General features: G+C 39.6%; 1 protein-coding gene across 17 annotated transcripts in view; it reads right to left on the bottom strand.

Moving 5' to 3' along the window:
• The window catches only part of Dop1a (DOP1 leucine zipper like protein A), an 88666-nt gene that overhangs the window by 10723 nt on the left and 49984 nt on the right, over positions 1 to 27959 (bottom strand). For 16 of the 17 annotated variants that reach the window (XR_003947934.1, XR_870760.3, XM_006511239.4 and 13 more), the window contains 14 exons: positions 26671 to 26930; positions 23225 to 25211; positions 22210 to 22321; positions 21948 to 22130; positions 20735 to 20860; positions 18178 to 18312; positions 13314 to 13369; positions 12050 to 12154; positions 9110 to 9176; positions 8825 to 8969; positions 8562 to 8641; positions 2616 to 2725; positions 2200 to 2349; positions 2014 to 2075 (listed from right to left, as the gene is read on the bottom strand). Coding sequence is in view for 14 of the 17 variants with exons in the window: in XM_006511239.4 (XP_006511302.1) it covers positions 2014 to 2075; positions 2200 to 2349; positions 2616 to 2725; positions 8562 to 8641; positions 8825 to 8969; positions 9110 to 9176; positions 12050 to 12154; positions 13314 to 13369; positions 18178 to 18312; positions 20735 to 20860; positions 21948 to 22130; positions 22210 to 22321; positions 23225 to 25211; positions 26671 to 26930 (3578 nt within the window). In the remaining 3 variants the exon portion in view is untranslated. Of the gene's footprint in view, positions 1 to 2013; positions 2076 to 2199; positions 2350 to 2615; positions 2726 to 8561; positions 8642 to 8824; positions 8970 to 9109; positions 9177 to 12049; positions 12155 to 13313; positions 13370 to 18177; positions 18313 to 20734; positions 20861 to 21947; positions 22131 to 22209; positions 22322 to 23224; positions 25212 to 26670; positions 26931 to 27959 lie in introns of those variants that run through there. The other variant, XR_379426.4, reaches the window with a different exon arrangement.

Here is a 27959-nt window from a genome sequence, read left to right as displayed (position 1 = left end):
TGAATTTTAGAAGGTAAAATAACCAGTATTACCATTAATATAAAGCTGTGTGTTTAAATCTTCTATATTACTTTAAAAAATAACTTCTGGAGAGATGAAGCTGGTCTGACTTCCTAGCCTTTCTTTATATTGAGCTCCTTGCTCATGACTTGCCTGCTATAGCATATTGTCTTGTTGGGTATGACATGAACTCACTGAATTTGCTCTCACTCCAGAAATCACTTTGTAATTTTGTTCCCTATGTTGGAAATTCCGTTTCTAGGAAGGGCTGGCTCCCTCAGTTTCATATGCAATATGAGCTCTTTGCTGTTGAAATTTATTACACAATACTCCATTTCCTTTACAACCTCACTTCCTAATTTAAAATTTTTATAAATGTTAGCATAGTGCTGTCACCTTTCACTGACTATTTGATGAATGGAGAAGAGACTGAAGGAAAGGTAGTTCAATGACTGGCCCATCTTGGGATCCAGCTCATGGGGGAGCACTAAGGCCTGACACTATTACTGATGCTATGATGAGCTTACAGACAGGAGCCTGGTATGGCTGTCCTCGGAGAGGCCCTACCAGCAGCTGACTGAGACAAATGCAGATACCTATACCCAACCATTGGACTGAAGTCAGAGACCCCTATGGTTGAATTGGGGGGCAGGATTGAAGAAGCTGAAGGGGAGGGTGACCCTATAGGAAGTCTAGCAGTCTCAACTAACCTGGACTCCAGGGAGCTCCCAGAAACTAAGCTACCAACCAGGCAGCAAACACCGGCTGTTCCAAGGCCCCTGCACAAATATAGCAGAGAACTGCCTGGTCTGGCCTCAGGTGGAGAAGATATTGAGTGTGTGTGTGTGTGTGTGTGTGTGTGTGTGTGTGTGTGTGTGAGAGAGAGAGAGAGAGAGAATGACCCTCTCGGAGACAAGGAGGAGGGGGAATGACATGAGGAACTGTGGGAGGGGGGGCCTGGGAAGGGGGGCGGCAATGGCTGGAATGTAAATAAATAATTTTAAAAACCCCACGCAGTAATTTTCTAGACTATTTGCAACCTGAAAATGGTACACCTTTTACTGTAAATGCATACAAAATGCATACAACAGATCAGCTGACACAGTATCTTATGAACATCCACATTCTGTGCCATCTACTGGTCTCTGAGCTGAGAATGGAGCTCTGAGGCTAAGTACTTCCTAGCATGCATGCAGCCCTGGATCTGTTTTCAGCACTATCACAAGCAAACCAAAACAACCAACCAACAGCTGCAAGAAAACTAGATGGGGTGACATGACACCCTTTCTCCAGATGAGAAAGCTATGTGGAATACACAGTACAGACTCAGAATCCCAATGAATACAGTTCAGCTTAGTAACATTTTGTTCTTTCCTTTTCCCTCCCCCACTTCTCTTTCCAGAAGATCCTCAGGCACAGCAATTTAGAGTATATTCTTGCAGAGTTTAGACCCAATTGCCTACATTCAGTCTTTTTATCGAGTGAGTGCCCATTATATGCTGGTAATGAGGCTGTGTGCAGAGGAAAGAAAAGACAGTTTTCCTTGCTATTCAGCTGTCTTCAGTAAGGTTTGTGTGAGTGGCACCATTCACCGTATGTGATGAGCGATCTCATCAGGGACTTGCATGCATTTACATCACATCTTTACTCTTCCTCACACCTGCATTACTCTCTCATCCTCAGCCACCAGTTCTCTTCATTTCCTACATAGCTCTCATTCTATATCTGTGCCTTAGGTTTTGTTTGATTCTGAGCTGGTCTGGAACTTGTGATCCTTTTGCCTTTGTCTCCTAGGGGCTTGGGTTATAGCTGTCCTTTCCCACAGTGTCTCATAACGTTAAAAAAATCTATATAAGGGGAAACATGGGATGCTTGTCTTTTTCAGCGTATTATATTTCCATAGGAATCTGTTTAACTCGACAAAGAGCTAATTCAGTACTTTTCAAAAGAGAATAGTGCATGGTAAGGATGAATGCATAAGAAAAAAGCTACTTGGGCTGACATAGTACTCACTCATCAAATCTCTGAAGGTTGTCTTATCATGTGTCATCAGGTTGTCCATGATTGCTCTCCAGCTGAAAGACACAGGATTATCTTATGCAATTAAGATTCTACTCTTATTAAGGCCTTCTACTTTTGCTAGACAGTGACTGATGTGAACAAACTGTAAGGCGTGGAAGTGAGGAGAGGACTACTTACTGACTAACACAGGAAGCATCCATCTGAAAGAAGCTGGGATCCATAAAAAGGTCAAAGGCTTCTTTTTTCCAGGCTCTCCTTGTATACTGATACCCACTAAGACTACTGAGCAGCTGGACACAGGCTCGGTAACTAGGGGCATTATGTGCACTGTACAGAAAAAAATACATTAAATCATATAATATTTCACTTCAGTCATGATCTTGAGTTTATATGTCTTCATATCTACCTCAGATACTAACATGGAAGCAAGAAACAGAAGTCACCATAAGAAAAGTGAGACACGAAAAGGTGTAACCATTATATATAAGTCAAGGTAAGAATAATATATTGTAATTGAGACCAACAATAGCAGAAAGGTACAGACTTTCTAACAGAGTGTGATTTAGCTAAAATCTACTGGAATCATATGGTACCTGTGATTTCGGAGGTAGGGTACAACATAATGCATAATGTTTACAAGTAAAGGGATAACACGCTCTTTTTCATCGCTGTAGAAAACCATATCCAGAAGATGAGCCAATACCTACAAAACAGAAAAAACAAGTTCATCTACATGCTGAAACTGGAGCCAAGGAGGGTATTGATCCTCAACTTGGAAGGAAACCAAAAATACTTACAGAAAGGAAAATCTACACCGAGACAGAGAAGTATAGAAACATTCAGGACTCTTCTATATGAGTAAAAACTGACCTTACAAGTCAAACTCTTTCCCAGATGGAGTTAAAAAGAAGCTTAAGAAAACCTAGAAGTTATGGGCTCTTCATATCCCAGTTCAGTCAATCAAAAGCTATACACTGTCAGTCATGCTTCCTACCCTGTGTAAAGACCCAGCGTCCACAACTGGAAGGGGTAAAATGTGACATTACGGCCATATAATGCTAAAGCCAAACCATGCCAAACCACAAGAATGGACATAAAAGCATTGCTAATTGACTGTACATGCTTTGTAGTTAGTTAACCACCTCTACTCTTCCACACCATAATCAGATATGAAGCACTTTTATTTCTTAAAATATAAACTTAAAAAATGAGGGGTAGGGAGATAAGACATAGTTTATCTTGAGCCAAATCTTAATGACCCACAGCCAGAAACATGGTCCTGGATTGCAAAGGTTCTTTGTGGGCATTTTCAGGAACGTTTACAGTTATATCACAAAAAGGCATAAGTCAAGGTTAATTATCACATACTTTGCTGGGGGAAAGTAGGTAATAGGTTACACAGCAAAGTGTAGAAGACTCTTTCCCTACATTCTCCTCTATTAGCTTCAATGTATCTGGTTTTATGTGGAGGTCCCTGATCCACTTGGACTTCAGCTTTGTACCAGGAGATAAGAATGGATTGATTTGCATTCCTCTACATGCTGACCAACAGTTGAACCAACACCATTTGTTAACAATGCTGTCCTTTTTCCACAGTCAATAGGACAAAATGGCAACCACCACATTGGAAAAAGATCTTTACCAATCCTCCATCCGGAAGAGGGCTAATATCCAATATATACAAAGAACTCAAGAACTTAGACCCCCGAGAATCAAAAATAACCCTATTAAAAAAATGAGGTACAGAGCTAAACAAAGAATTTTCAACAGAGGAATATTGATCAAATGGCTGAGAAGCACCTAAAGAAATGTTCAACATCCTTAGTTATCAGGGAAATGCAAATCAAAACAACCTTGAGATTCTACCTCACACCAGTCAGAATGGCTAAAATCAAAAACTCAGGTGACAGCAGATGCTGGTGAGGATGTGGAGAAAGAGGAACACTCCTCCAATGTTGGTTGGGTTGCTAGCTGGTATAAGCACTCTGGAGATCAGTTTGGTGGTTCCTCAGAAAATTGGACATAGTTCTACCTGAGGACCCACTAATACCACTCCTGAGCATATACAACTTGATGTTCCAACTTGTAATAAGGACACATGCTCCACTATGTTCATCACAGCCTTATTTATAATAGCCAGGAGCTGGAAAGAACCCAGATGTCCCTCAACAGAGGAATGGATACAGAAAATGTCGTACATTTACACAATGGAGTACTACTGGGCTATTAAAAGCAACAAATTCATGAAATTCTTAGACAAATGGATGGAACTAGAAAATGTCACCCTGAGTGAGGTAACCCAATCCCGAAAGAACACAAGTGGTATACACTCACTGATAAGTGGATATTAGCCCAAAAGCTCAGGATACCCAAGATACAATTTACAGACCTTCAAGAAGAAGGAAGACCAAAGTGTGAGTGCTTTGGTCCTTAGAAGAGAAACAAAATACTCATGGAAGCAAATACGGACACAAAGTATGGAGCAGAGACTGAAGGAAAGGCCATCCAAAGACTGCCCCACCTGGGGATCCATCCCATATACAGTCACCAGATGCAGACACTATTGTGGATGCCAACAAGAGCTTGCTGATAGGAGCCTGATATAGCTGTCTCCTGAGAGGCTCTGCTAGAGTCTGACAAATACAGAGGCGGATGCTCCCAGCCAACCATTGGACTGAGCATGGGGTCCATAATGGTGGAGTTAGAGAAAGGACTGAAGGAGCTGAAGGGCTTTGCAAACACATATGAAGAACAATATCAACCAATCAGACCCCCCCCAGAGCTTCAGACCAATTTCTCTTATGAATATCGATGCAAAAATACTTAATAAAATTCTTGCTAACCGAATGAATCCAAGAACACATTAAAGCAATCATCCATCCTGACCAAGTAGGTTTTATACCAGGGATGCAGGGATGGTTTAATATACGAAAATCCATCAATGTAATCCATTATATAAACAAACTCAAAGACAAAAACCACATGATCATCTCGTTAGATGCAGAAAAAGCATTTGACAAGATTCAACACCCATTCATGATAAAAGTTTTGGAAAGATCAGGAATTCAAGGCCCATACCTAAACATGATAAAAGCAATCTACAGCAAACCAGTAGCCAACATCAAAGTAAATGGAGAGAAGCTGGAAGCAATCCCACTAAAATCAGGGACTAGACAAGGCTGCCCACTTTCTCCCTACCTTTTCAACATAGTACTTGAAGTATTAGCCAGAGCAATTCGACAACAAAAGGAGATCAAGGGGGTACAAATTGGAAAAGAGGAAGTCAAAATATCACTTTTTGCAGATGATATGATAGTATATATAAGTGACCCTAAAAATTCTACCAGAGAACTCCTAAACCTGATAAGCAGCTTCGGTGAAGTAGCTGGATATAAAATAAACTCAAACAAGTCAATGGCCTTTCTCTATACAAAGAATAAACAGGCTGAGAAAGAAATTAGGGAAACAACACCCTTCTCAATAGTCACAAATAATATAAAATGCCTTGGTGTGACTCTAACTAAGGAGGTGAAAGATCTGTATGATAAAAACTTCAAATCTCTGAAGAAAGAAATTAAAGAAGATCTCAGAAGATGGAAAGATCTCCCATGCTCATGGATTGGCAGGATCAACATTGTAAAAATGGCTATCTTGCCAAAAGCAATCTACAGATTCAATGCAAGATATAAGGTACAATTTGCTAAACACATGAAACTCAAGAAGAATGAAGACTGAAGTGTGGACACTATGCCCCTCCTTAGAATTGGGAACAAAACACCCATGGAAGGAGTTACAGAGACAAAGTTTGGAGCTGAGATGAAAGGATGGACCATGTAGAGACTGCCATATCCAGGGATCCACCCCATAATCAGCATCCAAACGCTGACACCATTGCATACCCTAGCAAGATTTTATTGAAAGGACCCAGATGTAGCTATCTCTTCTGAGACTATGCCGGGGCCTAGCAAACACAGAAGTGGATACACACAGTCAGCTATTGGATGGATCACAGGGCCCCCAATGGAGGAGCTAGAGAAAGAACCCAAGGAGCTAAAGGGATCTGCAACCCTATAGGTGGAACAACATTATGAACTAACCAGTACCCCGGAGCTCTTGACTCTAGCTGCATATGTATCAAAAGATGGCCTAATCGGCCATCACTGGAAAGAGAGGCCCATTGGACACGTAAACTTTGTATGCCCCAGTACAGGGGAACGCCAGGGCCAAAAAGGGGGAGTGGGTGTGTAGGGGAGTGGGGGTGGGTGGGTATGGGGGACTTTTGGTATAGCATTGGAAATGTAAATGAGCTAAATACCTAATAAAAAATGGAAAAAAAAAAGAAAAGAAAATGTGGGATCTATGTACAACAGACCATTTTTTAACCATTAAAGCAATGAAGCTATGTCATTTCCAGGAAAACAGATGCAAGTCGAGATAATTACATTAAGCAAAGTAAGTCAGTACTAGAAAGATAAATTCTATTTGTTGTCTTTGACTTTAAACAAGTACATGAACTCAGGAATGGATGACATGAAAGTTGAAACAAAACTCCCAGGAGGAACAAAGGTACTAAGTGGGGTGGGGATGGAGGGGGGCAGGGGTTAGGAAGAGGTGTGAGAGGTTGGGATATTCTTAATATACTCATCTGAATATGTCTTTATGTAACAGTACCGTGAACAATAAGAACACACAATGAAATGTCTAAGAATTTCATTAAAAACACAAATACTCCAAACTTAGGCTTAAACTTAACCAAAGAGATCAAGGACCTCCGCAGCAAAACCTCTCAAGCATTGACAAAAGGAATCTTATGGGACACTAGAAAACAGAAAGACCTGCTGTGTTCATGGATTAACAGTGTTTATACTGTGAAAACTGTCACAACACTCAAAGCAATCTGCAGATTAAATGTAATCTCTATCACAATAGCCATGTCATTCTTCAGAGAAACAGACAAAAAATCGTAAGAATATTGAGCAAAAAGAGCAGAGCTGATTTCAAACAGTATTACAGACCCACAGTAACAAATCCAGTATGGTAAAGGCATAGAACTGACCAATGGGCTAGAAGAGAAAACTGAAAAATAAGCAGTCTGATTTTTGAAAAGGGCGCCAAAAGCTGAAGAAAAGGACATTTTTTATTTAAAAGTACAACTGGGGAAATTCCTTACCTACACATGAGATTCACAGAAGACTAATACCTAAAAAGCTAAAACTACTAGAAGAAAGCATAAGGCATAAGCTTCAAGATCTAGACATGGTGACTGCCTTCTGAACAGGACTCCTATTAGCTGCAAAAACTGACAAATGGGATGTTTTATCAAAGTAAAAAGCTTCTGCACTACAAAGGGGCAGTATACAAAAAGTTTCTAAAATCTATTTAGTTCACAGGAAATTAAGAGCCAAATACATATAAAACCAAAGAAAAAAAGCAGATAATTCCCAATAACTGGACAGATGAGTGGAAAGGTTTTAAAAATGAAAATAAACAAATGGCCAATCTATACATTGAAAAAAAATGCGCAATACTTCTAGCATTAGAAAATGCAGACAGGGTGGGGCATGTCGGTGCAGGCCGACAATCCCAGCACTTGGGAAGCTGAACAGGCAGATCTTTGAGTTCGAGGCCAGCCTGCTCTACAGAGTGAGTTCCAGGACAGCCAGGGCCACACAGAGAAACCCTTCTCACCAAAAGCAAATGTGGTGGAAGAGGGCAGAGAACCTTTTATGAAATGGTCAGAATTTAAACTACTTCAAACACTACGGAAATTGGTAAGGAAGATCCTCAAAAAATGAAAAGTATATGGGGCAGGCAGGAGAACAGTATCTTAAGATCACTATTATTTAACAAATAATAAGACAAATATAGTCAAGGCCCGAACCCTGCATCTGGAGCTGGAGAGAAGACTCAGTGGCTGAAGAGCCTGCTGGACAAGCAGGAGGACCCAAGTATGGACTGTCAGCATCCTCACACAAACTGGGAATGGTGGTGTGTATGTACATCCCTAACAAGGGCAAGGCTGAGACAGACAAATCCCCAAGGTTTCTGGCCAGCCATTCCCCAGTTTCAGTGAGGAGACTGAGAAATAAATGGTAGAAAATAAGAGAAGAGGACAGGGGCTGGAGAGATGGCTCAGCAGTTAAGAGCACTGACTGCTCTTCCAGCGGTCCTGAGCTCAATTCCCAGCAACCACATGGTAGCTCACAGCCATCTGTAGTGGGATCTGATGCCCTCTTCTGGTATGTCGGAAGACAGCTACAGTGTACTTATATATTAAAAAAAAAAAAAAAAAGGACACCTGAGGCTACCCTATGGCTTTCACATGCACAGGTGTACATGGATGTCTCTCTATATGTGCACATACACAAACATATAGCCACAGTGCCTCCACATTGTCCTATTCTTTGTAATTTTATGTACCAGTGATTTCTAGAAAAATGATTTTTGAAATTAAAAACACTTGTATGAGAGTTCTCATTGATAGGCACTATTTGTTTGTTTGTTTGAGCATACATGTGAAAACACTTGATAATGTTTACCTCTGAGAGCAACGTCAGTGCATGGACACTATATACAGAAGGAGTTATGTTTGAGGTTTCCATTGCAGGGGATAACATATCTAAGTAAGAGAAAAGACAGGAGATAGTGATTAGTATTTTCTCACTGAAAAAAGATACTAGCTAGTAATAGTAATAGTAATAATAATAATAATAATTTTTTAAAAAGGATGAGCTTATGTTACAGGGCTAACTAACACTGCTTAGTAAATATATGCTGAGAGAATAAGAGTATAGAGCAATACCTTCAACATCAGACTCTAAATTGGTTCCATCCACCATTATTTTGGGAGAAGGCTTAACTTCCAGATTCCGTCGGAGCCATGTTGTCTGTTCCAGAGAGGAACCAGCAATTGCACCAATAGCATCCACTATTTTGTGAGTCACATCCTAGAGAAACAAGGAAGAATGAGGTTTGTGCACGCACAGAAAATGAGCTAACAGTCATAAAGGACATCACAGGTTATTTTATATGACTCCTAATTTTAACTTTTAAGTTTGGTAATAACCTTGAATTCAGAATGCCTTACCTGAAGGTCTCTTTGGTCCTTTTTATTTTCCAAACTAGGGTTTTTCATAATAAACTCATTCAAAACCCTGCAAGAGCCATTAAAAAAAAAGTTATCAGCCCAAAGAAAATGAAAATAATGTCACAAATTTTTTGCAGTGTTTTCTGATAGTTAACATTTATGCATAAAAAAGACACAATGATGCTAAGAGCAGTATTATTTATAGGAACTCTCAACTGGAAGAAATCCAGATGTCTTGCAATAACAACAGGAGAATCTGTGGCTAAGATGCTAAATAGTAATGATAATGAATCATACTTGATATTTTCTGTTCTTTAGCCCCCATGCCAGAGTCTCTTGAATCTAGTGCTATAAGTGACTTTCCTCATGTCTAGAATGCTGAGCAAATCACTATCCACTTCAATGCCATATATAACTGGCCAGGCGCTGTTCTAAAAATTTAATAAATATTAACTCTTTTAATCCTCTTAACAAGCTTATGAAATAGGCACTACTTCTGTTTCCATTCTACAGAGGAAAAAGTTAAATGACGGAGCTGAAGGTCATATATCTAAGTAAAGGAGCTGAGATTTGAGTACAGGGAGGAGCCTGTTAACTACCTAATATCCTCAGCACTTCTTCTTTTATTTATTTTTTATTTTTTTATTAGGTATTTTCTTCATTTACATTTCAAATGCTATCCCAAAAGTCCCCTATACCCTCCTCCTCCCCCACTCCCACTTCTTGGCCCTGGTGTTCCCCTGTGCTGAGGCATATAAAGTTTGCAAAAAACCAAGGGGCCTCTCTTCCCAGTGATGGCCAACTAGGCCATCTTCTGCTACATATGCAGCCAGAGATACGAGCTCTGGGGGTACAGGTTAGCTCATATTGTTGTTCCACCTATAGGGTTGCAGACCCCTTTAGCTCCTTGGGTACTTTCTCCAGCTCTTCCATTGGGGGCCTTGTGTTCCATCCTATAGATGACTGTGAGCATCCACTTCTGTATTTGCCAGGCACTGACAGCCTCACAAGAGACAGCTATATCAGGGTCCTTTCAGCAAAATCTTGCTGGCATATGCAATAGTGTCTGCATTTGGTGGCTGATTATGGGGTGGATCCCCGGGTAGGGCAGTCTCTGGATGGTCCATCCATTTGACTCAGCTCCAAACTTTGTCTCTATAACTCCTTCCATGGGTGTTTTGTTCCCAATTCTAAGAAGGGGAGTTTCATGTGTTTTGCAAATTGTATCTTGGGTATTCTAAGTTTCTAGGCTAATATTCACTTATCAGTGAGTGCATATCATGTGAGTTCTTTTGTGACTGGGTTACCTCACTCAGGATGATACCCTCCAGGTCCATCCATTTGCCTAGGAATTTCATAAATTCATTCTTTTTAATAACTGAGTAGTATTCCATTCCTCAGCACTTCTTAGCATTCAATGTCATCTTCTAGAATCCAATTCCTTCTACCTCTTTTTCACTTCCTTTTCTGGTGATCAAATATATTTGAAAAAAATCCCCTTCCTTCCCCACTCCACTCACCCTTGCTGGTCTGTTACTCCTTGCTTCTAAATCTTGGTGCTCCTCTACTCTCCAGCCCCACCTCTTCCCACTCCTCATCATTCCGACTTCTTCCAGGAGGTGCTACCTCTTTCTCTGAACCTTTCTATGTGTGTGTGCTGGGATGCGCATGTGGAGGTCAGAGGACACGCTCAGCTACAGGTCCTTGTCTTCCAACATGTTTACTCTTCACTGTGTATGGCAGGCTTCCAGGTATTCTTGTCTCTGCCTCTCAGCTCCCTGCAGCAGCGCAGGGTTGTGGAGACACTCTGCTGCACTGGGCATCCTGTAGGTTGTATGGACCTGAGTGCAGGTCCCTATGCTTTCCTTGCAAGGACTTTACCACCGAGTCACCTCTTTGTGCCCTCACCTTTCTTTGCAGATGCCACACAGACTCTCGCCTTCTCAAATTTCCTGATGACGTAAATTTTCTAGCTCCTTTCTCTTCTTTTTCCTGTTTTCTAAATGGCATTAGTTGTCTGTACCTTATCACCTCCTCCTGCAATCTGATTCCTGGCTCCACTCCTGAGTACCATCCTCTCCTCCCATGACTCCTTATAGCTTGCAGTCATGCCAATCCCTCTCACTACTTTCATTCATATTGCAATAAAAGTCGAGTTTTTCCCAAGCAGCTCCCAATGGTGTGATACACCATTGCCAAAACAGATGATGTAGCTTGTCTCAGTGTATCATTTCCTGCCTGACTCTATAAAGGCTTTTTATCTTTTTACTCTTACTATTATGATTCATTTACCAGGTTTTTATTAGGGTTCTATCATGAATTCTCAAACTTGACATTACCCAAACTAATGCTTACTGTTAGTAAGGTAAGGGTGACTGGCATTTACCAAATAATCAGATATTATTAGCATAGATTTAGAAACTCCAACTTAGAAAAAGAAACAGACTCTTTTAGAAGCCTGTGTGCAGGGTTCTGGCCCTGTCTTCTGTGCAATTCCTTTTAGGATGGCGTGTACACTTCCCCATTTTTTTCCCCACAGTGCTTCCTTACAAATCCCAAATGATGACTGTTTTAACAGTTTTGTCCCAAGTGTTCTACATCTTATACATGTCTAAACATACTATATTCTTCCCCATCCCCTTCCACTTACAGAGCATATATGTGTGGTTCTACACCTCAAGATGCCTGTGAATAGGCAGATCACATGGTCACACAAAACATGTTCTTCAGCAAGCAGAATAATGAGGATTATGCTTTTATCAAAAGTATATGTATGTATGTGTATGTATGTACACATATGTGTGTGTGTGTGTGTGCGCGTGCGTATGTGTGTGTACTGTTGGAGACTGAACTTGGGTTCTTTTGCCTAATAAGTATTTGCTTTTCTACTGAGATATGTTTCTAACCCTTCAAAATAACATGTTAAAAGAGATTACTTACCCAAGTATAAGAAACTGCCCTGGGGCTGGCAGACTCAGCTGTATAGAATCTTTTAGAAGGACCAATAATGATGTCCAACTGTCCACTATATTGGGCACTGGAATTCTGAAAGATAAGCCAGTTTGTATATATAGATACCACAGTAAACTTTAATTTTCTCATGTCTTCTACAGTTCTTAACACATGCTCTAAGCCGTCTGAAGTTTTAAACTTTTTATAAAGTATAAAGTAAGCACATTTAAAATACACAATGTGATTTCTTAAGATTTCCTATGGAGATCTCTTATCCCATACATTCTCAAAAACTAAATATAACTGCATTAATTCTTTTTTTTTTCTTTCTTTCTTTTTTTTTTTTTCCTGAGACACGGTTTCTCTGTGTAGCCCTGGCTGTCCTGGAACTCACTCTGTAGACCAGGCTGGCCTCGAACTCAGAAATCCGCCTGCCTCCCAAGTGCTGGGATTAAAGGCGTGCACTTTCTTTTAAACTATATCCAGCTATGCTGCACACCAACCTTCCATCTGTAAAGGAATGAGCGTGCCGTCTGTTTCAGTCCAACCTTTACCCGACCTGAATCTAAACAGAGGCTTTATGCAGTTCTTCTCCAAGTCCCTCAATGAAAATACGCCAAAACTCCGATTTATCTATGTCTGTCACAAATTAATGCAGTTGCTCCATTGAATTGTATTATGAACACTGCCTCTGTTCAGGGTCAGCTAATAGCAAAAGTGAACATCAAGCATGAAGATGGTTTCAAGTTATTAATTTTTTTTTGAGACAAAGTCTCTAGCCTAAAATTCACTGCATAGAGCAAGCTGACCTAAAGCTCATAGAGATCTACCTGCCTGTTTCCACATGCCAGTACTAAATGCAATGCCACACCCAGCATTTTTTATTCTAAAGGCAATCAAAGTAGATTGGTGAACATTCACCTCTATCAACCAAAACAGTAATCAATTTAGAGGCAGTGAATGTGATTTCAAGAAGGTAGTTTCCTGTTGTCCAGTATTTTAATATCCACATATTGTTGTGATATCCTACACTCACCTACACCTTTGGAGTAGGATCTACACAGCTTATTAGCATGCCCACGACTCCCACTACAGCCACATTTCTCTGCAGAGCTCCTTCCTGTTCCTTCAGAGGAAACTACAGCAAGAGCAAGCTCACTACTTTTGGAAAGAACTCCAGACCGTTTCCTTGTAGCTTCCTCAGCTTTACATGTGGCAACAGAGCATGGAGAGGTCTATATGAGCAACTTACCTTTGTATATAAGCGTAGAAAAACTGAAGCATGCAGACTTCCAGAGAAAGATGTTTCTATAAACAAAGTAAGTTAGTGTTACAGTGAGGCAAAATGATGCCTTTGCTTTTTCATTATTGCAACTACTCTGACTTGTTCTATAAGTTTTTAATAAAAAAATTCAAATACTGGTTTGTTATTTTAAAAAACATGCAATTATTTTCCTCGACTTAGTAGGGAAAATTCATAATACAAGAGCTATTTAAAACTTAGAACCTAGACAGACAAAATGGCCATTAAAGATGGCTTATAGATTACCAAGTTTTGATATATGAGAAGAAGGTTGAAGAGGCTTGCTTGTCTTTATCAAAATTAATCTTTTTACAATGGTCATTTATTCTCAGAGCATCACAGCTATATGCATTTTTAAGCAGCTTAGATTTGGTAGTATCAGAATTAGGCTGAGATTTTTAGATTACATGTGTATAAGTCTATTACAGTACACACATCTGTTAAATGAGAATACTTAGGTCAACTAAGATTATTCTTCTTCAAACTTTTTAAAACGATGATGTAATGGTTTGTATATCCTTGAACCAGGGAGTGGCACCATCTGAAGGTGTGGCCTTGTTGGAATAGGTGTGACCTGGTTGGAATGGGTGTGTCACTGTGGGTGTGGGCATAAGATCCTCACCCTAGTTGTCTGGAAGTCAGTCTTCCACTAGCAGCCTTTGGATGAAGACATAGAACTCTCAGCTCTGCCTGTGCCATGCCTGCCTGGATACTGCCATGCTCCCACCTTGATGATAATGGACTGAACCTCTGAACCTGTAAGCCAGCCCCAATTAAATGTTGTTTTTTATAAGACTTGCCTTGGTCATGGTGTCTGTTCACAGCAGTAAAACCCTAACTAAAACAGAAGTTGGAACTGGGAGTGGGGTTTTGCTGTGATAGGCCTGACCATGCTTTTATTTGAAAGAATGTGGATTTTTGGACTTTGGATTTGGAACTCAGTGGAATACTTTAAATGGGGCTTAATGGGTCATCCTAGTAGGAATATGGAAAACTTTGTTGCTGGGAGTAATTTGAACTGTGTTGACCTGGCCCAAGAGATTTCAAAGGAGAAGAATTTCAGTATGTGGCATAAAGACTGTTTTTGTGGTATTTTGGTGAAGAATGTGGCTACTTTTTACCCTTGTCTGAAAAGTGAAGAGACTTGGATTAATTGCATTAATTGCATTGACAAAGGAAGTTTCAAAAAAGCCCAGCAGAGACTTTGTTCTCTGGTTAAGTCTCACAAAGAGAAGTTTGAACAAGCATATCAAGCTTAGAAAGGCAAAATATAAAATATATGGTTTCAGTATTAAAGGAGTACCAGGAAGTGAAATGGAGCAAAATCTTGTGTTCTCGGAGATAACAGATTAAGGGAGTGGGACCTTGGGGCAAGATTCTACCCAGCTTAATTAGATCCAGGCACGGTGGTACACACCTTTAATCCCATGAGACAGGCATGCTGATCTCAGCATTCAAGGTCAATCTACAGAGCAAGAACCAGGATAGCCAAGCTTAGGCAGTGAAGGATTTAGAAAACATGAAGACAGTGATAATGTAATCGTACAAGGGGATCATATCTAGATCCTGTAAGCAGCAGAACTTGGCAGCTTCAGCCATGTGGCTCTGGCTCTAGAGTTAAGAATGGAAGGAAATACTGGGACAATTGATGCTGGTTAGCTGGAGCAAAGACATTAGCAATGATTAAGAAGAGACCAGCATCACTGAGTTGAAATCTGGGAGTTGTTTTCTGGGAGCACAAAGAAGCTGTGTTCCAGAGATAGCCAAAGTTGTACCTCGTGCTGCAGCTGGACTTGGTAATGTATAAGAGTCATCCAGGTGGTACTGGTTTTGAAGGCATGAAGGTGTCATGAAGAAAAGCTGAGACTTGGCATTATGAGAGGTCATGGAAGGCCATTGGAGAAGGTATAGCCTCAGCTGTAGTTGATGGCCCAGGACTGAAGGGATCAGGCAAAGGATTTGATGCTTGGCACCATAAAGAGAGCCCATGAGAGGCTATTGGTGAAGCCTAGGTGGAGTGGAACACCCCAGTGTATTGGAGATGTCAGATCCCACCATGGGATGATCACCAAGAACAGAAGCCGTAGTGGAGTGGATCAACCTGAGCTTAGAGTGCTACAGAGGGCAGAGCTGGAGAAGTGATGCCAGCCCTTAGGAGGAGCCCAAAAGATCAAGTGGAATCCCAGACACTGAAACAAGGAGCTGTAACATTGAAATTGCCTTGGAGACTCAAAGATGTTAAAGATGCCAGAGCCATGGAATTCATGCTGAGGAAAGCTGCTAACAGGGAGTGGAACCAGCCCAGTAGAAAGCAGTTTGTTGCAGTCAACAAAGATGAAAAAGGTGTGGAGATCTGAAGACCGTTTTGACATCAGCCATAGAGATTCAGAGATTGGAGTTTGTCCAGCTGGTTCCCTGCCTTGCTTTGGGGATTACAGTTAATTAAGTTGAATGAATCTCAGAAGAGACCTTGAACTTTGGACTTTTAACATTGTTGTGACTGTTATAGACCATGAGGACTTTGAAAGTTGGACTAAATGCATTTTGCATTATGCTATGTTTAAGTATGGCCCCCATAGACTCATGTTTCTGAACAAGTCTATGGGGACCAGGGAGTGGAATGTAATGGTTTGTATATCCTTGGAGCAGGGAGTGGCACCATCTGAAGGTGTGGCCTTGTTGGAATAGGTGTGACCTGGTTGGAGTAGGTGTGTCACTGTGGGTGTGGGCATAAGATCCTCACCCTAGTTGCCTGAAAGTCAGTCTTCCATTAGCAGCCTTTGGATGAAGGCATAGAACTCTCAGCTCTGCCTGTGCCATGCCTGCCTGGATACTGCCATTCTCCCACTTGATGATAATGGACTGAATCTCTGAACCTGTAAGCCAGCCCCAATTAAATGTTGTTTTTTATAAGACTTGCCTTGGTCATGGTGTCTGTTCACAGCAGTAAAACCCTAACTAAGACAGATGAATACTTTTTAAGACATATTTTTAGTTTATATGTTTGAGTACCTAAGAGTGTGTGTGTGTGTGTGTGCAATGCATGCATGCAGGTGTCTATGGAGGCCAGAAGAGGACACTGGATCCCCTCCTATGGAGCTGCAGTTATAGGTGGTTTTGAGGGGCCATGTAAGTTCTAGAAACCGAACTCAGGTCTTCTGCAAGAATAACAAGTATTCTTAACCACTGAGTCATCTCTCCAGTCCAAAATAAATTAATTCTTAATCATTTAAATATAGTCATTAAAGGTAGCTTTGTATTTCTATATAAAATTTTAATAAAGAAATATTAATATAAAAAGACAATATTGAATAAATCATAAAATACACTGTACCTACCTTTAAAAGTCAATAAAAGAGAAAAATGAATAAAACGAAATTAATGTTCACTGACATTTACCAATTATTCACTTCTTGTCCTGCTATCCTCTCAGGCATCTCCTTCTCACTACACACAAAAGGCGGAGCTTATGCCGTCAGCACAGGGCAGCACTAGTCTGGACAGGAGACATTTTTATATTCTTTGCCCTCATGTGTATAAAGCTTATCATCCGCCTCAAACTACTACACAGAATCCAGCAGCAAACTAAAGAGATTAAGACAAACACACCGAGGTACATTCAGAATAGTCAGGTAGTCAGGCAGTCACTGAAATAGTTTGTAAGAGGCTGGAGATGTAGTTCAGTGTCAAAGCACTTGGCTAACATGCATGAGGCCTTGAGTTGGATCCCTTTGCACTGTAACAAAGGCAGTTAGATCACTCACTATTAACAAACGTACCTTTTCTTTCGGCAATTCAACAAGAACAAAGGAATTAAATATTTTTGGATATATGTAATGATCCCTAAAGATAAGACTATATTTGTTTAGCATGGTTCAGAGTCTCATGTTTATGGTTAATAAATCTATAAAATTATAAACTTGTAGCACTGTCTGGACAAAGCAGAAAATAGAAATCTAGAGACTAGCAATGATAAGTGGAAAGACTGTTCTATCTATTTCCTGGGGTCCTCTCAAGTCAACAGAAGATCACAGGGACAAGAGAGGTTTAGACAACAAGGCACTGATATGGGATGCCAGATAACGACAGCTGAAACTGGATGTCAGGGAACTCAAGAGTTTGCAGTGAAGAAAAATCCATTATAGAATCATTTTTGGCAAAATGCCACATTTGGGTTAATTCTGTGCAAAAATACCCTTGAGTGAGCTTCTTCACCTCTGGGTGCCGGCTGGCTTGTGTTTGCTTACCTGTGTCTGGACGCATGTGCCCCTCTGTGTCTGGACGCATGTGCCATGTGCCTGCCTACTGGGCTGAGTGCCGCAGCTGTCTCCTACTCCACACGTTCTCTAACCTCTCAGCATCCCAAAACCTCCTCCCCTGGCTTTGAAGCCACAAAGCACAGTATCATAAGGGTCAAGAAATGTTGCTGTCCAGAACAGTGTTTGTGGCAAAACCATGGCAGTTTATAGAACTGAGAACTTCAATGGAAAAGAAAGCATCAAGTAAGCTGTGAAACCTAGAAGTCGACTCTGGGCTCCCGCGTCTGTGTTCTTTAACCGGGCAAAACTTACTCAGAATTTAGACCCACAGTCCTGACTGCTTCTGATGTCATATGCAGACAAAAACAGTTACCTGCTCATCACTGGCTGCAGGAGGGGTTAGACTAGTAAGGAACTCAAAGAAGGTTTTTATTAAGAGTGCTGTACAATAATCCCTGAAATCTGCACAGCAATCACAATGAAATTATGGAAAGAACTTACCTATCAGCTCCAGTTCTGAAACTGAATTTCCGACAAAAGCAAAGCTTCCTCACCTTGTCCTTGGCTATGGCTGGAGGCTGCTTTAAAACTTCTTTCACAGTCTGGATAACAGTTTCTGCCCTCATGACACTGATGGAGCGAACCAGTTCTACTAGTAAAAGCTGTTCTTCACTGGCTGCAGGGATGACCTGGAGAACATATCACGGTCACTGTATTTATGCAGGGTGTGCATGTGGAAATCTTTTAAGGGAAGTCACAGAAAGAATATTTTATGACCCCATCTTAATATAAAGATGCCCCTTGACTACTTGTGTTAAAATTTAATTTTAAGGATGGGGGTATAGAATATGGAGTGTAAAAAATAAATTAATTAAAAAAAACCAACACATGAATCTCACTTCATAAAAATCAAAATCAGGGCTGGCCCGATGGCTCCGTGTGTAATGTATTTGCCATCAAGGCTCAGCACTTGAGTTCCATCCCCAGGACCAACAATGGTGTGAAGAGTGAAACAACTCCTCTAGGTTGTCCTTTGACCATGTGCTTGTGCGTCACGGCGTATGGACATGCACGCACAAATAAATAAGATAAATCAAAGTCAAACACAACAAATCTTATAGGGAAAAAACAACATGCAAGGGTATCGTAAAGGAGCCAGCTCCATTCTGCCAACTCCTTTCTATTGTTTTCAAAGATGGTAGAGCACTACTTTTGCTATTTTATGTTTTCCCTCCCTCTGAATTCTAAATATTAGCAACCAAAATCTCAGTCAGAAGACAAAGGTTTAACTTTCTCAGACCATTTGTCCCATCCCTCAGAGTAATTACCATGATCTCATGTAGATCAGTCCCTAGATTGACACGAAGGCACATGATGGGATTCTCCTCTTAATGTTTCATTTACTGTGTTGTTTTCTACAGAGTTTCTATAAAGCTTATTTTGGTCTACTTCATTTTTTATCAAAAAGCTCTGACAATGGCAAGCTTCCTACAGTCACATACTTAAATCTTTTAAGTAATCACTTGCATACATTTTTGTCTTCCTCTCAGTCCTCCTCACCCCCTTCAGACACTCTTGCTGGACACTGCTCTGCTCTCCCTGGGACTGGAAGGCTCTAGGGCTGATATCCAAGGTCACAGTGAGGTCTGTCCTCCTGCATAAGAGGGAACTAGTGGCCTTGCACGCTGCTGGCACAGCACATGGCTGACAGAGCCTTCAGGAAGAACCTGACTGGCTGTGGGACTGTGTGTTCACACTAATTGTCCATAAACGTTTCCAGTGTTGCTAGGGTCAAGTATTACCACTATTCCTTTGAATGAGACAGTTCTTATTGCTGCTGTTTTTTTCTTTTTCTTTTTAAAAAGATTTTAGCATCTTCTCTTTATCTCCCTTGTTTCTGAAAGGACATACTGAATTTTGTGCAAGTATCTTTTCAGTGATAAGCATGACCTGAAAATTTATTTCTTTCATTGCTAAAAAATTTCTTGTACTATTTCTATATTATTCTCTTACAATTTTGTTCTTTATTTCTATAAGAAGACATTATCAACTATTATATCCTAATTTTCATAACTCATTTCCCCCATTTTTCTTATCTTTAAGCTTATATTTCACTTTAGATATTTACTTCTTTGTTTTTGTTACAGATCTAAGCTGTAAGAAAACTTTTAATTTTTTAAATGTTTTTTCCCCTCCTTTTGGTTTCTACTACTAAATTCTAATATGCAAAATAATGTCAAATGGCAGAAATGTTTACTTTTTCTACTTTAGGATAAAATGCATGCATACATACACACATACATACATATGTGTGTGTGTTATGTGGAATCAGAAAGAAATGACAAATCAGAGACTTGTAGGTATACAATTATGGATTTTTTGAAAGTAAAATTATTTAATAGCATTACTACTCTAATATACAATGATTTATTTCCAATAGAAAACAATGTTTTCTAGATTGCAAATTGACAAAGTAGACAAATTTTTCATTCATACAATCTAGTCAAAACCAACATGTGGATTGCACTTAGAGACAGCAACAACTTAAAAGACATCAGATAATAAAAAAACAAAGATAAAAACTTTCTCTAATCTTTGCTTTCTACCCATCACTAGATTAAAAATATGCAATATTATAATCCTCCTTCGACTACAGTGACAGGCCAGATGTCATAGCTAATTTTTCTATCTCACTCACTCACACCTTTTTTTTTCAGTGCTGAGGTTGAACATATGGCCTTGTGCATGCAAGGCCAGTGCTCCAGAACTGAGCCATTCTTCCAGTCTTAAATGGAATCTTTCATACTTGATATCACATTTTAATAAAAATTTTAGACAAAAAGTCATTATGTAGAGCTGTAGACAAGATTTTATTTCTCCAGTATAACCTATAAAGAATTAAAAAATCAGCACGTAGAAAATGAAATAAATAGGCATGGTTTTACTAAGTGGAAAAAAAAGTATTGCATGTTTAATTATGAATATAATACCTTTGTTCTGCAGTATAACCTATAAAGAATTAAAAAATCAGCACGTAGAAAATGAAATAAATAGGCATGGTTTTACTAAGTGGAAAAAAAAGTATTGCATGTTTAATTATGAATATAATACCTTTGTTCTGGAAGGGGTTTTGTTCTGTCTTCTTTCATTCCATACAAATGCAATGGCAGCCATGAAATGAACACCATGATTCATTGAAATGGGTCCCAGTAATTCCAGGATTTGTTGTCTCAAGTTCTAAAACAATGTAAGCATTTTACAAGTAAAATAAAACATATCGACATTAATAGCTAGATAACACATTTAGTTCGGTAATTGTAGGGATGCCTTTAACAATGTTAATAGCTGTCAGTGAGCACAGTAGTGCATATTTAGCGTTCTGTAAGCTGAGGCAGGATGATCAGGAGTTCAAGGCAAGTCTGGGCTATTAGATGTGAACACCCTGCCCAAGGAGGAGTTAGAACCATGATTTTAAAAAGAAAAAACAAAAAAGCTAACCAAATTATTTGTCACTAAAATGATAATCACTGTGATTAGATAATAGAAAAACTCAGCTTGAAATTTGGTTTTATTTAGTTTAAAAAACTGACCTACTATTTTAAGTATAATTTAGGAACATCTTTGCAATTAATGCTGCAATACACATTGTATGTAATCTTACCTTAGAATTTACTTGTAAATTAGTTTAAGTCAAAGATTATGAAACTTTTTTGAGATAGTGCTTTACTATATAGCACAGACTAGCCTGAAACTTGCCAGGTAGCTCAGGCTCCCTGAAACATAGACTCCCTTTTTGTCAGCGTAGAATTCCTAGCAATATGCTATCACACCAGGCCTCATTACAAAGTTCTACATTCTCTGCACATACTGCTCAACTATTTCCTGGGGAGTAGAGGCGGGGAAAGTAGCATGTACTAAAATGTCCATTTAAAATGTATTACATGGTGAAAAAATTATAACATGTGAAAATGAACTTCAAAAGCATATCAAATGAAAGATACTAGACATAGAAGACCAGTGTATTAACTCATTTCTATGAACTGTCTAGAAAAATCAAACACATGTGGCAAGAAAATTAGGGCTAGGGATGGGAAAAGTGAGCCAGTGCAAGCACACACAGCAATTTTTCTGTAAGGAGAGAAAACTAGATTGTGACAATTTCACAATTTATAGATTTGCTTAAAGAAACTACTGGTTTGCACCTCTTAAAATGGTTTACTACTTAATCTATGTGGGTGTCACATACACGAAGTTAACCACACATTTTGAAAAAATTCCTCAAATAAACACTTATGCTCAACAGACAAAGTGAGAATTGTGTAACCTTTGTGGCTCCCAGATTGATTGTAGTAACAGACGCGGATGCAGCAACTGCCATCTTTTCTGAAGCATCAGCCTGGTGCAGTATGCTCCAAAGCAGAGTTACAGAGGACATGATCATGTGAAGGATTGAGAGGATTCCACTGCGAGCTTCAACCAAGTGTTTCTGATCTACATTGACCAAAAGCTATTAAGCAGAGGAAAAACAGTTTTTTACTAAGTGAAGCCAGTCTCTAAAAAGACCACAAATATTTATGAAGTCTTACTTGATGATACTGGGTAGTCGGATCCAGCAAGCAGTAATGGATAATGGCTGTGATTCCTTCCAAAAGAGTAAGAATCATATCTGGTGGGATAATTGATGCCACCCACAAAGGCCTGAAAAAAATGTACACAGCAGAAGTTCTATGAAAGCATACTTTAAAATTTAACACTAGTAAATGCACATGCCAGACACACAGGAGATACTCAATAAATATGAATTGTAATAAAAGAAAATGGCAGGAGTTTACTGTTTCCTAATCTGAGTGAGTTGGTCTAACTGCACTAGAGCTCTTTTTTGGCTAAAGAAAAAAAAAAAAATAAAGTAAACAAATAGAACCACTGTGGCCTTCCCCTACTGGGGATTGCCAGGCACAGCAGCTGAGGGAAACCAGACACCAGTCTACTACACATTTGCCTAACTAGTCACAGATAAGTTTTGAATATGGCTGAGACAAGGAATTTGCCACCAAACCAGGAGAACAACAAAATTAGATGGGCAAAACTACTTTAAAATTTAATTTTTAACTTCAGCTGCAAATTAATTTGTGCCTAGGTAAGGTACTAGATAAGGCCTGGGGAAACCTTTCTTTTTGCCAGTTGAGTCAAAAGAACATCTAATTTAACTTCAATACTTGAAAGAAAAAAGGCCTGTTTCTTTTCATCTCTATCCTAGCTTTCTTTTATTGATTCTCGGTAAAATACTAGAGCTTAGCTTTCTTATTTTTAAAGATGACATAATATTCATAACATACTGAAAATGACTATTTCATCTTGCTTGATCTGTTTCTTTGTGGCGGTGCTAGGGATCAAACTGAACGTCTTATGCAGCTAAATACCACTCTACCAGGACTATACCCCGTGTTCCATTCACACTGTGACATTTAAGGAGTCATATATATGAAAAATGTCACTAACAACAAAGTTAAAACCAGTCCTTATCTACCAGATAACTGTGTTTTGTATTTGTATTGCTAAATTAGTGTCCAACTTGACAATAAAACTAAAATCAATTATTACCTACTATCAGATAATCCTGTTTCGTATTTGTACTGCTGAATTAGATTATCCAAATTCCTGCACAGCTGTAGTGTCACAGAAACCACGACTCTTTGTAGAACTTTTCCCATGTAAGGCAGAGTGGAAGTGATTAAGCCAATCCATTGTGGATGCATCTTACATGCACAGTGCTGATGCAAAGCTCTAATCACTGCACAGAGGAACATGCCTTGACATGTGATTGGCTGAGCATGTAAATACTGAAGAGAAGTCATGGGCTGATGGGGACTGATATGTTCCAGATCAGACACAACAAAATCAAAGCCTGCTTCATTCTCCTCAGGAATAGTCATCACGTGGTGCTCTAGAACAATCAGCCTCTGAAGCACCCTCAGAAGCTGCGACTGCAGTGTGCTGCCATTGTCAAGTTCATCCTCTGAGAAATTGATGAGGCTGTCTTCTGAGAAGCCCTCCTCCACAGCAACCATGCTCTTACCTGCTGTTTTCTCACTGTGCCACTTTTGTACGCTGAAGATAGACGACAGCAAACAATGAAGAATCACTTTCTGAACTTTGCACTTAGACAGCATATCAGAGATAAAACTAGGGAAACCCTTTGCAGAGCTCTCTATTACTTTTGCTAGCTCTGTAAAGAGGAGAGTCAAGATTTCTATGCTCATCATTTGCATGTTTCGATTGCCTATTAAGTCTTGGGTAGTGACCTTGACATGAGTTGGGTAATGGCTACGCATATAATATAAGCAGAGGGAAATAAGAATTTCAATGTACATGGAACTCCGGAAGTTATGGTTTGAATCCACTGGAATGTGACTGTAAAAGTCTTTGCCCATAACAGAGATTCGGTGTCTAGCCAGCAGGTTCTGAAGCAGAGACAGCTGAGGGGTGTATGCATTGTTTACACTTGTTGTTGAAATGGCGTTTACAAAAGCAATGGGGTTAGTTTTCAAGATGGATTTGATGGCAGAAAAAGCATACAGAGTCCTCGATGAATCATACAGCTGCAGATACAGGAGCACGTGTTGATAGAGAGGATGGATGTTGAAGTTGGGAGATTTCCTAGATCCTGGAGAACCCATGTCACTCTCAATTTCAGAAATTTCGCCCTCCCCACAGCTGTACCAGTTCTCTAAGTCCAGGCCCTCACTGAAGAAGACATTTGCTTGCTTCAGTTTCTCACTTGCAGCTTTTTTCTTGTCCTCATCTTTTTTCCTGGCCAGCTTTACTTTGGGTTTTGCACCTGGTTGTTTACCTGATTCCTTAACAATTGTTTCTTTCTCTGAGACTTTTTCTGATAATTTTTCTTTGAAGCTAAATTGAATACTACTGTGACTCCTCTGTCTAGATTTGGTTTCTGAGGGAACAGAAGAATCGTTCAGAGTCTGTGCTGTTCCTGAAATGCAAGGTGAGGAGCTATTTCTGGAGATTCCATTGGCCAAGCACTCACAGCCTTCCTCTGTAGACACAGACAGAAACCGAGGGCTGTCATCGCTCAGCAAAACATGCTGGCTGTGTTGAGGGGCCTGGTCTTCAATCTTAGTTGCTTCTTTACCTGGATCTAAGTCACTACTCTTTGTTTGCAGAGATTCGATTTCTAATTCAGATGTAACTGATTCAGACTCTGCTTCCAGGCCACTCACAACTTTACATATCAGGTCAAAGACAACTTGCTGAACATCATCATCTGGGGAGCTTGCCTTTGCCATGTGAGAATCTTCATGGGCATTCGCATTTTCAGGATCAACTTCGTAACTAAAGTTGTCTCCAGCAGAAGACTGTGAGCATCCAGAGTCAGAGCTCTGAAGTATTTCCATCTGCTGATCTGGGAGGTCAAAGTCAGATACAACCATTGGAATCGTCTCGCTGCTGGTGCTTAGGAGGGAAAGTCTATCACTCAATGGATTAACAGTAAGACTGAAATTCTCCATTTCATCCATGGTAAGGGGCTTTTCACCATTTCCTTTGGATGCAATGAGGTGCACTTGGCTTACTGGTGCATGACACAAACAGAAAAGAAGGAAAACACAAAAGGGATTAAGATGACTGAAATATACAAAGTAGACCAATTAAAAAACTGTAATGATTATGTTCATCATGTATTTACATTCTGTGATTAAAATTCTAGTTTATTACCTTAGAACTTTTAAGTTAGATGATCATGCAGATGACGATAAGAACTTATAGCTTAATGGCAAAGGCGCATTTAACAGCAGAACATAAAAAATTGCATTTTTCCCAAAAATTGGATATTGTTTAAAATCATAGGTTGAAATTACTTTTTCCTTCTTTTATGTTACCCCCCTTTACTTATGCCAATCAAAATTTAAAATAATATATAGCTTAAAGTATCAAAAACCTCCTTGATTTTAGTACAAATTCAACAAAATTTATGATCTATGTATCATGTCTCAGATCAGAAACTGAGAGGACTTTAAAATGGAAAGAGGACCACAAACACATTTCTTCATTTCATACCATGCAGGGCAGACCTCTGTTATGTTTCAGAAAAGGTATTTAAAGGTATTTAAAGCATAATAAAGCCAAATGCAATGAAGTCCTAGCACCTCAGGCAAAGCCTGAGACTGATCTCAGAGGAGAAATGAGAACTCAGCAACAGTTAGAGATTGGCAGGCATGGTGCCACCTGAATGTTCTGTCAATAAGCAGGGCAGTGCAAGTTCTTAGAACACGCACAGGAAGCAGAATAAAAGCTATGTAGAAAACCCAGCACTCTGCAGAAACACACTAGAAATGGGACAGAAGCATGCTAGCTTGCAATTTCCCCAATTCTCAGCTGTGGCAGCTAAAGTGACAGCCTGTGGAACATCAACAGCATTAGTAAAATAAGCTGACCTCACAGGTTGATCTGTCAAGAAACAGAGAACAGCTACCTGAGTGTCTTTGAGGCACTAATTTATGACCTGGGTTTCAGAGGGCTCTCCTCAAGAGTTTGTAAAGCATTGACTTCATAGCCAGGACAATGGAGAGCAAACAAGATACACTAGTCACTGAATTTATAAGCAAGTCACAATCATGACTACAGCCAATGTTAAAAAGTGAAACTTTGAAAAGTAGGTATTATTCTACCTTATAGATGAGGAACTTCCCATATATAAAGTGTGCATTACATGCCTCCCCATGAAATATCTACTGAGCCATTTCAGAACTACAAACAAATTCAAAAATATTTCCATAAAAACGGAAGAGTGTCTCTGACTTAGCGAATGATTCCTCCTCTGAGTCAACTTATTAAAGAGACATAAGAGCTCAAAGATAGCTACTGATGGAGCATATATTGACCTAGCTAGATGGGGTTTTCACAGATGTGGAAGAAGGAAATAAGAAATGGGAAAAAATGCCAGACACAATTCTCTTGTACTGTTATGGAAATATTTAGCTTATTTGAATAACTTAAGTCTAGTTAGAGGTATTATACTTTGTTATATTTACCATTGTTGCAGGTAAAATTTTGCATGAAATGCTTATCATTTTCCTCTCCTGGATAACAGGACGTCTTACTCCAGTACCGTTCTGCTTGTACCCGCTGCACTGAAACCCTCTGAGTTTTTGGATGAAGCAGGAGCAGTAACAGTGGTTCCAGCACCCTTGCAATGTCATGCCTTTGTAGCACCTGGTTCAGCCAGGCTTGTCCCACAGAGCTCGTAGAACCATCTAAACTAGTAAGGCTATCTAGCATGATGAACAGTGACCTAAAACACCAGAAATTAAATCACAGAATAAAACACTTTTAATTATGTGAATTTTTCTGTAGTTAATTTTTGATAGTTAATAAAACATTTCTCTCCTTTTACATACTCACACTTAAAAATACTTGAAGTATATATTACTTTTACAACACAAATTTTACTTAGTTTTGATTAGTAGCAAATTTCACTGATATCATCACACTCTAAAGTTTCTGCAATGCAATGCTAATTACACGATGGGCTACTGCTCTCGGTTCTCTTCAGGAGACACACGATACACTTAAGAAATGACACTCTATAAAAGGCCTGGGGTATGGTTTGAAGTCAAATCCCCAAGATGCAAACGTGTGGAGACTTGGGTGAGCAAGCTAACTTGAATGGATGTTAACTGACTCAGCTGTCAGATTATCACAGGTGCTTGTCAAAATGGAAACTTATTGGTAAAGTACTTGGCTCAAGGCCTAGTTCATTATATGGTTGAACAGATGGCTCCTTTGAAGATGGTGCTACTGGCTGAAAAATACTGGCTAATCCAACGTTAGGTTGCAATCACAATTAGATTTGTGCCACTTCTATCAGACCTAAAGGTAAGACTGCTATCTTCTGATACTGAACAAATGTGCTCTGGAATCAATACAAACCTAGTATCTAAAGTCTGAGTAACTCAGTTGCTTTTAATCTAGATATGCATAAGCATCTTTGGAGACTACATCTTTTTGAAACCATGGGAGGCATTTGCCAGTGTTTTCAGTTAAGGCAGAAATTTGAGAATGACTAATATTTCAACAGTGTGAATATAGACTCAAAAATGCTGGGTGTGCTGCTGTATCCCTGCGACCATACAATGGTGCTTGGCACATGACAGGGACTTGATGATCAGTGGTCCAATGAATGAAAGGAAGGGCACTTAGTTCTCTAGAGATTAGAAATAAAAATCTCATGGTTAGGTGACACTATCAAGCATTTTCATATAACTTAGATTGTCTAGAGAACTAATGATTTCCCACGTCTTGCTCTAGCCAAATGACAAAA

The sequence above is a fragment of the Mus musculus genome, chromosome 9, assembly GCF_000001635.26.
Source record: "Mus musculus strain C57BL/6J chromosome 9, GRCm38.p6 C57BL/6J".
NCBI lineage: Eukaryota > Metazoa > Chordata > Mammalia > Rodentia > Muridae > Mus > Mus musculus.
Note: the sequence above shows the minus strand (reverse complement) of the source record. Positions and strands in the feature narration are given on the sequence as shown.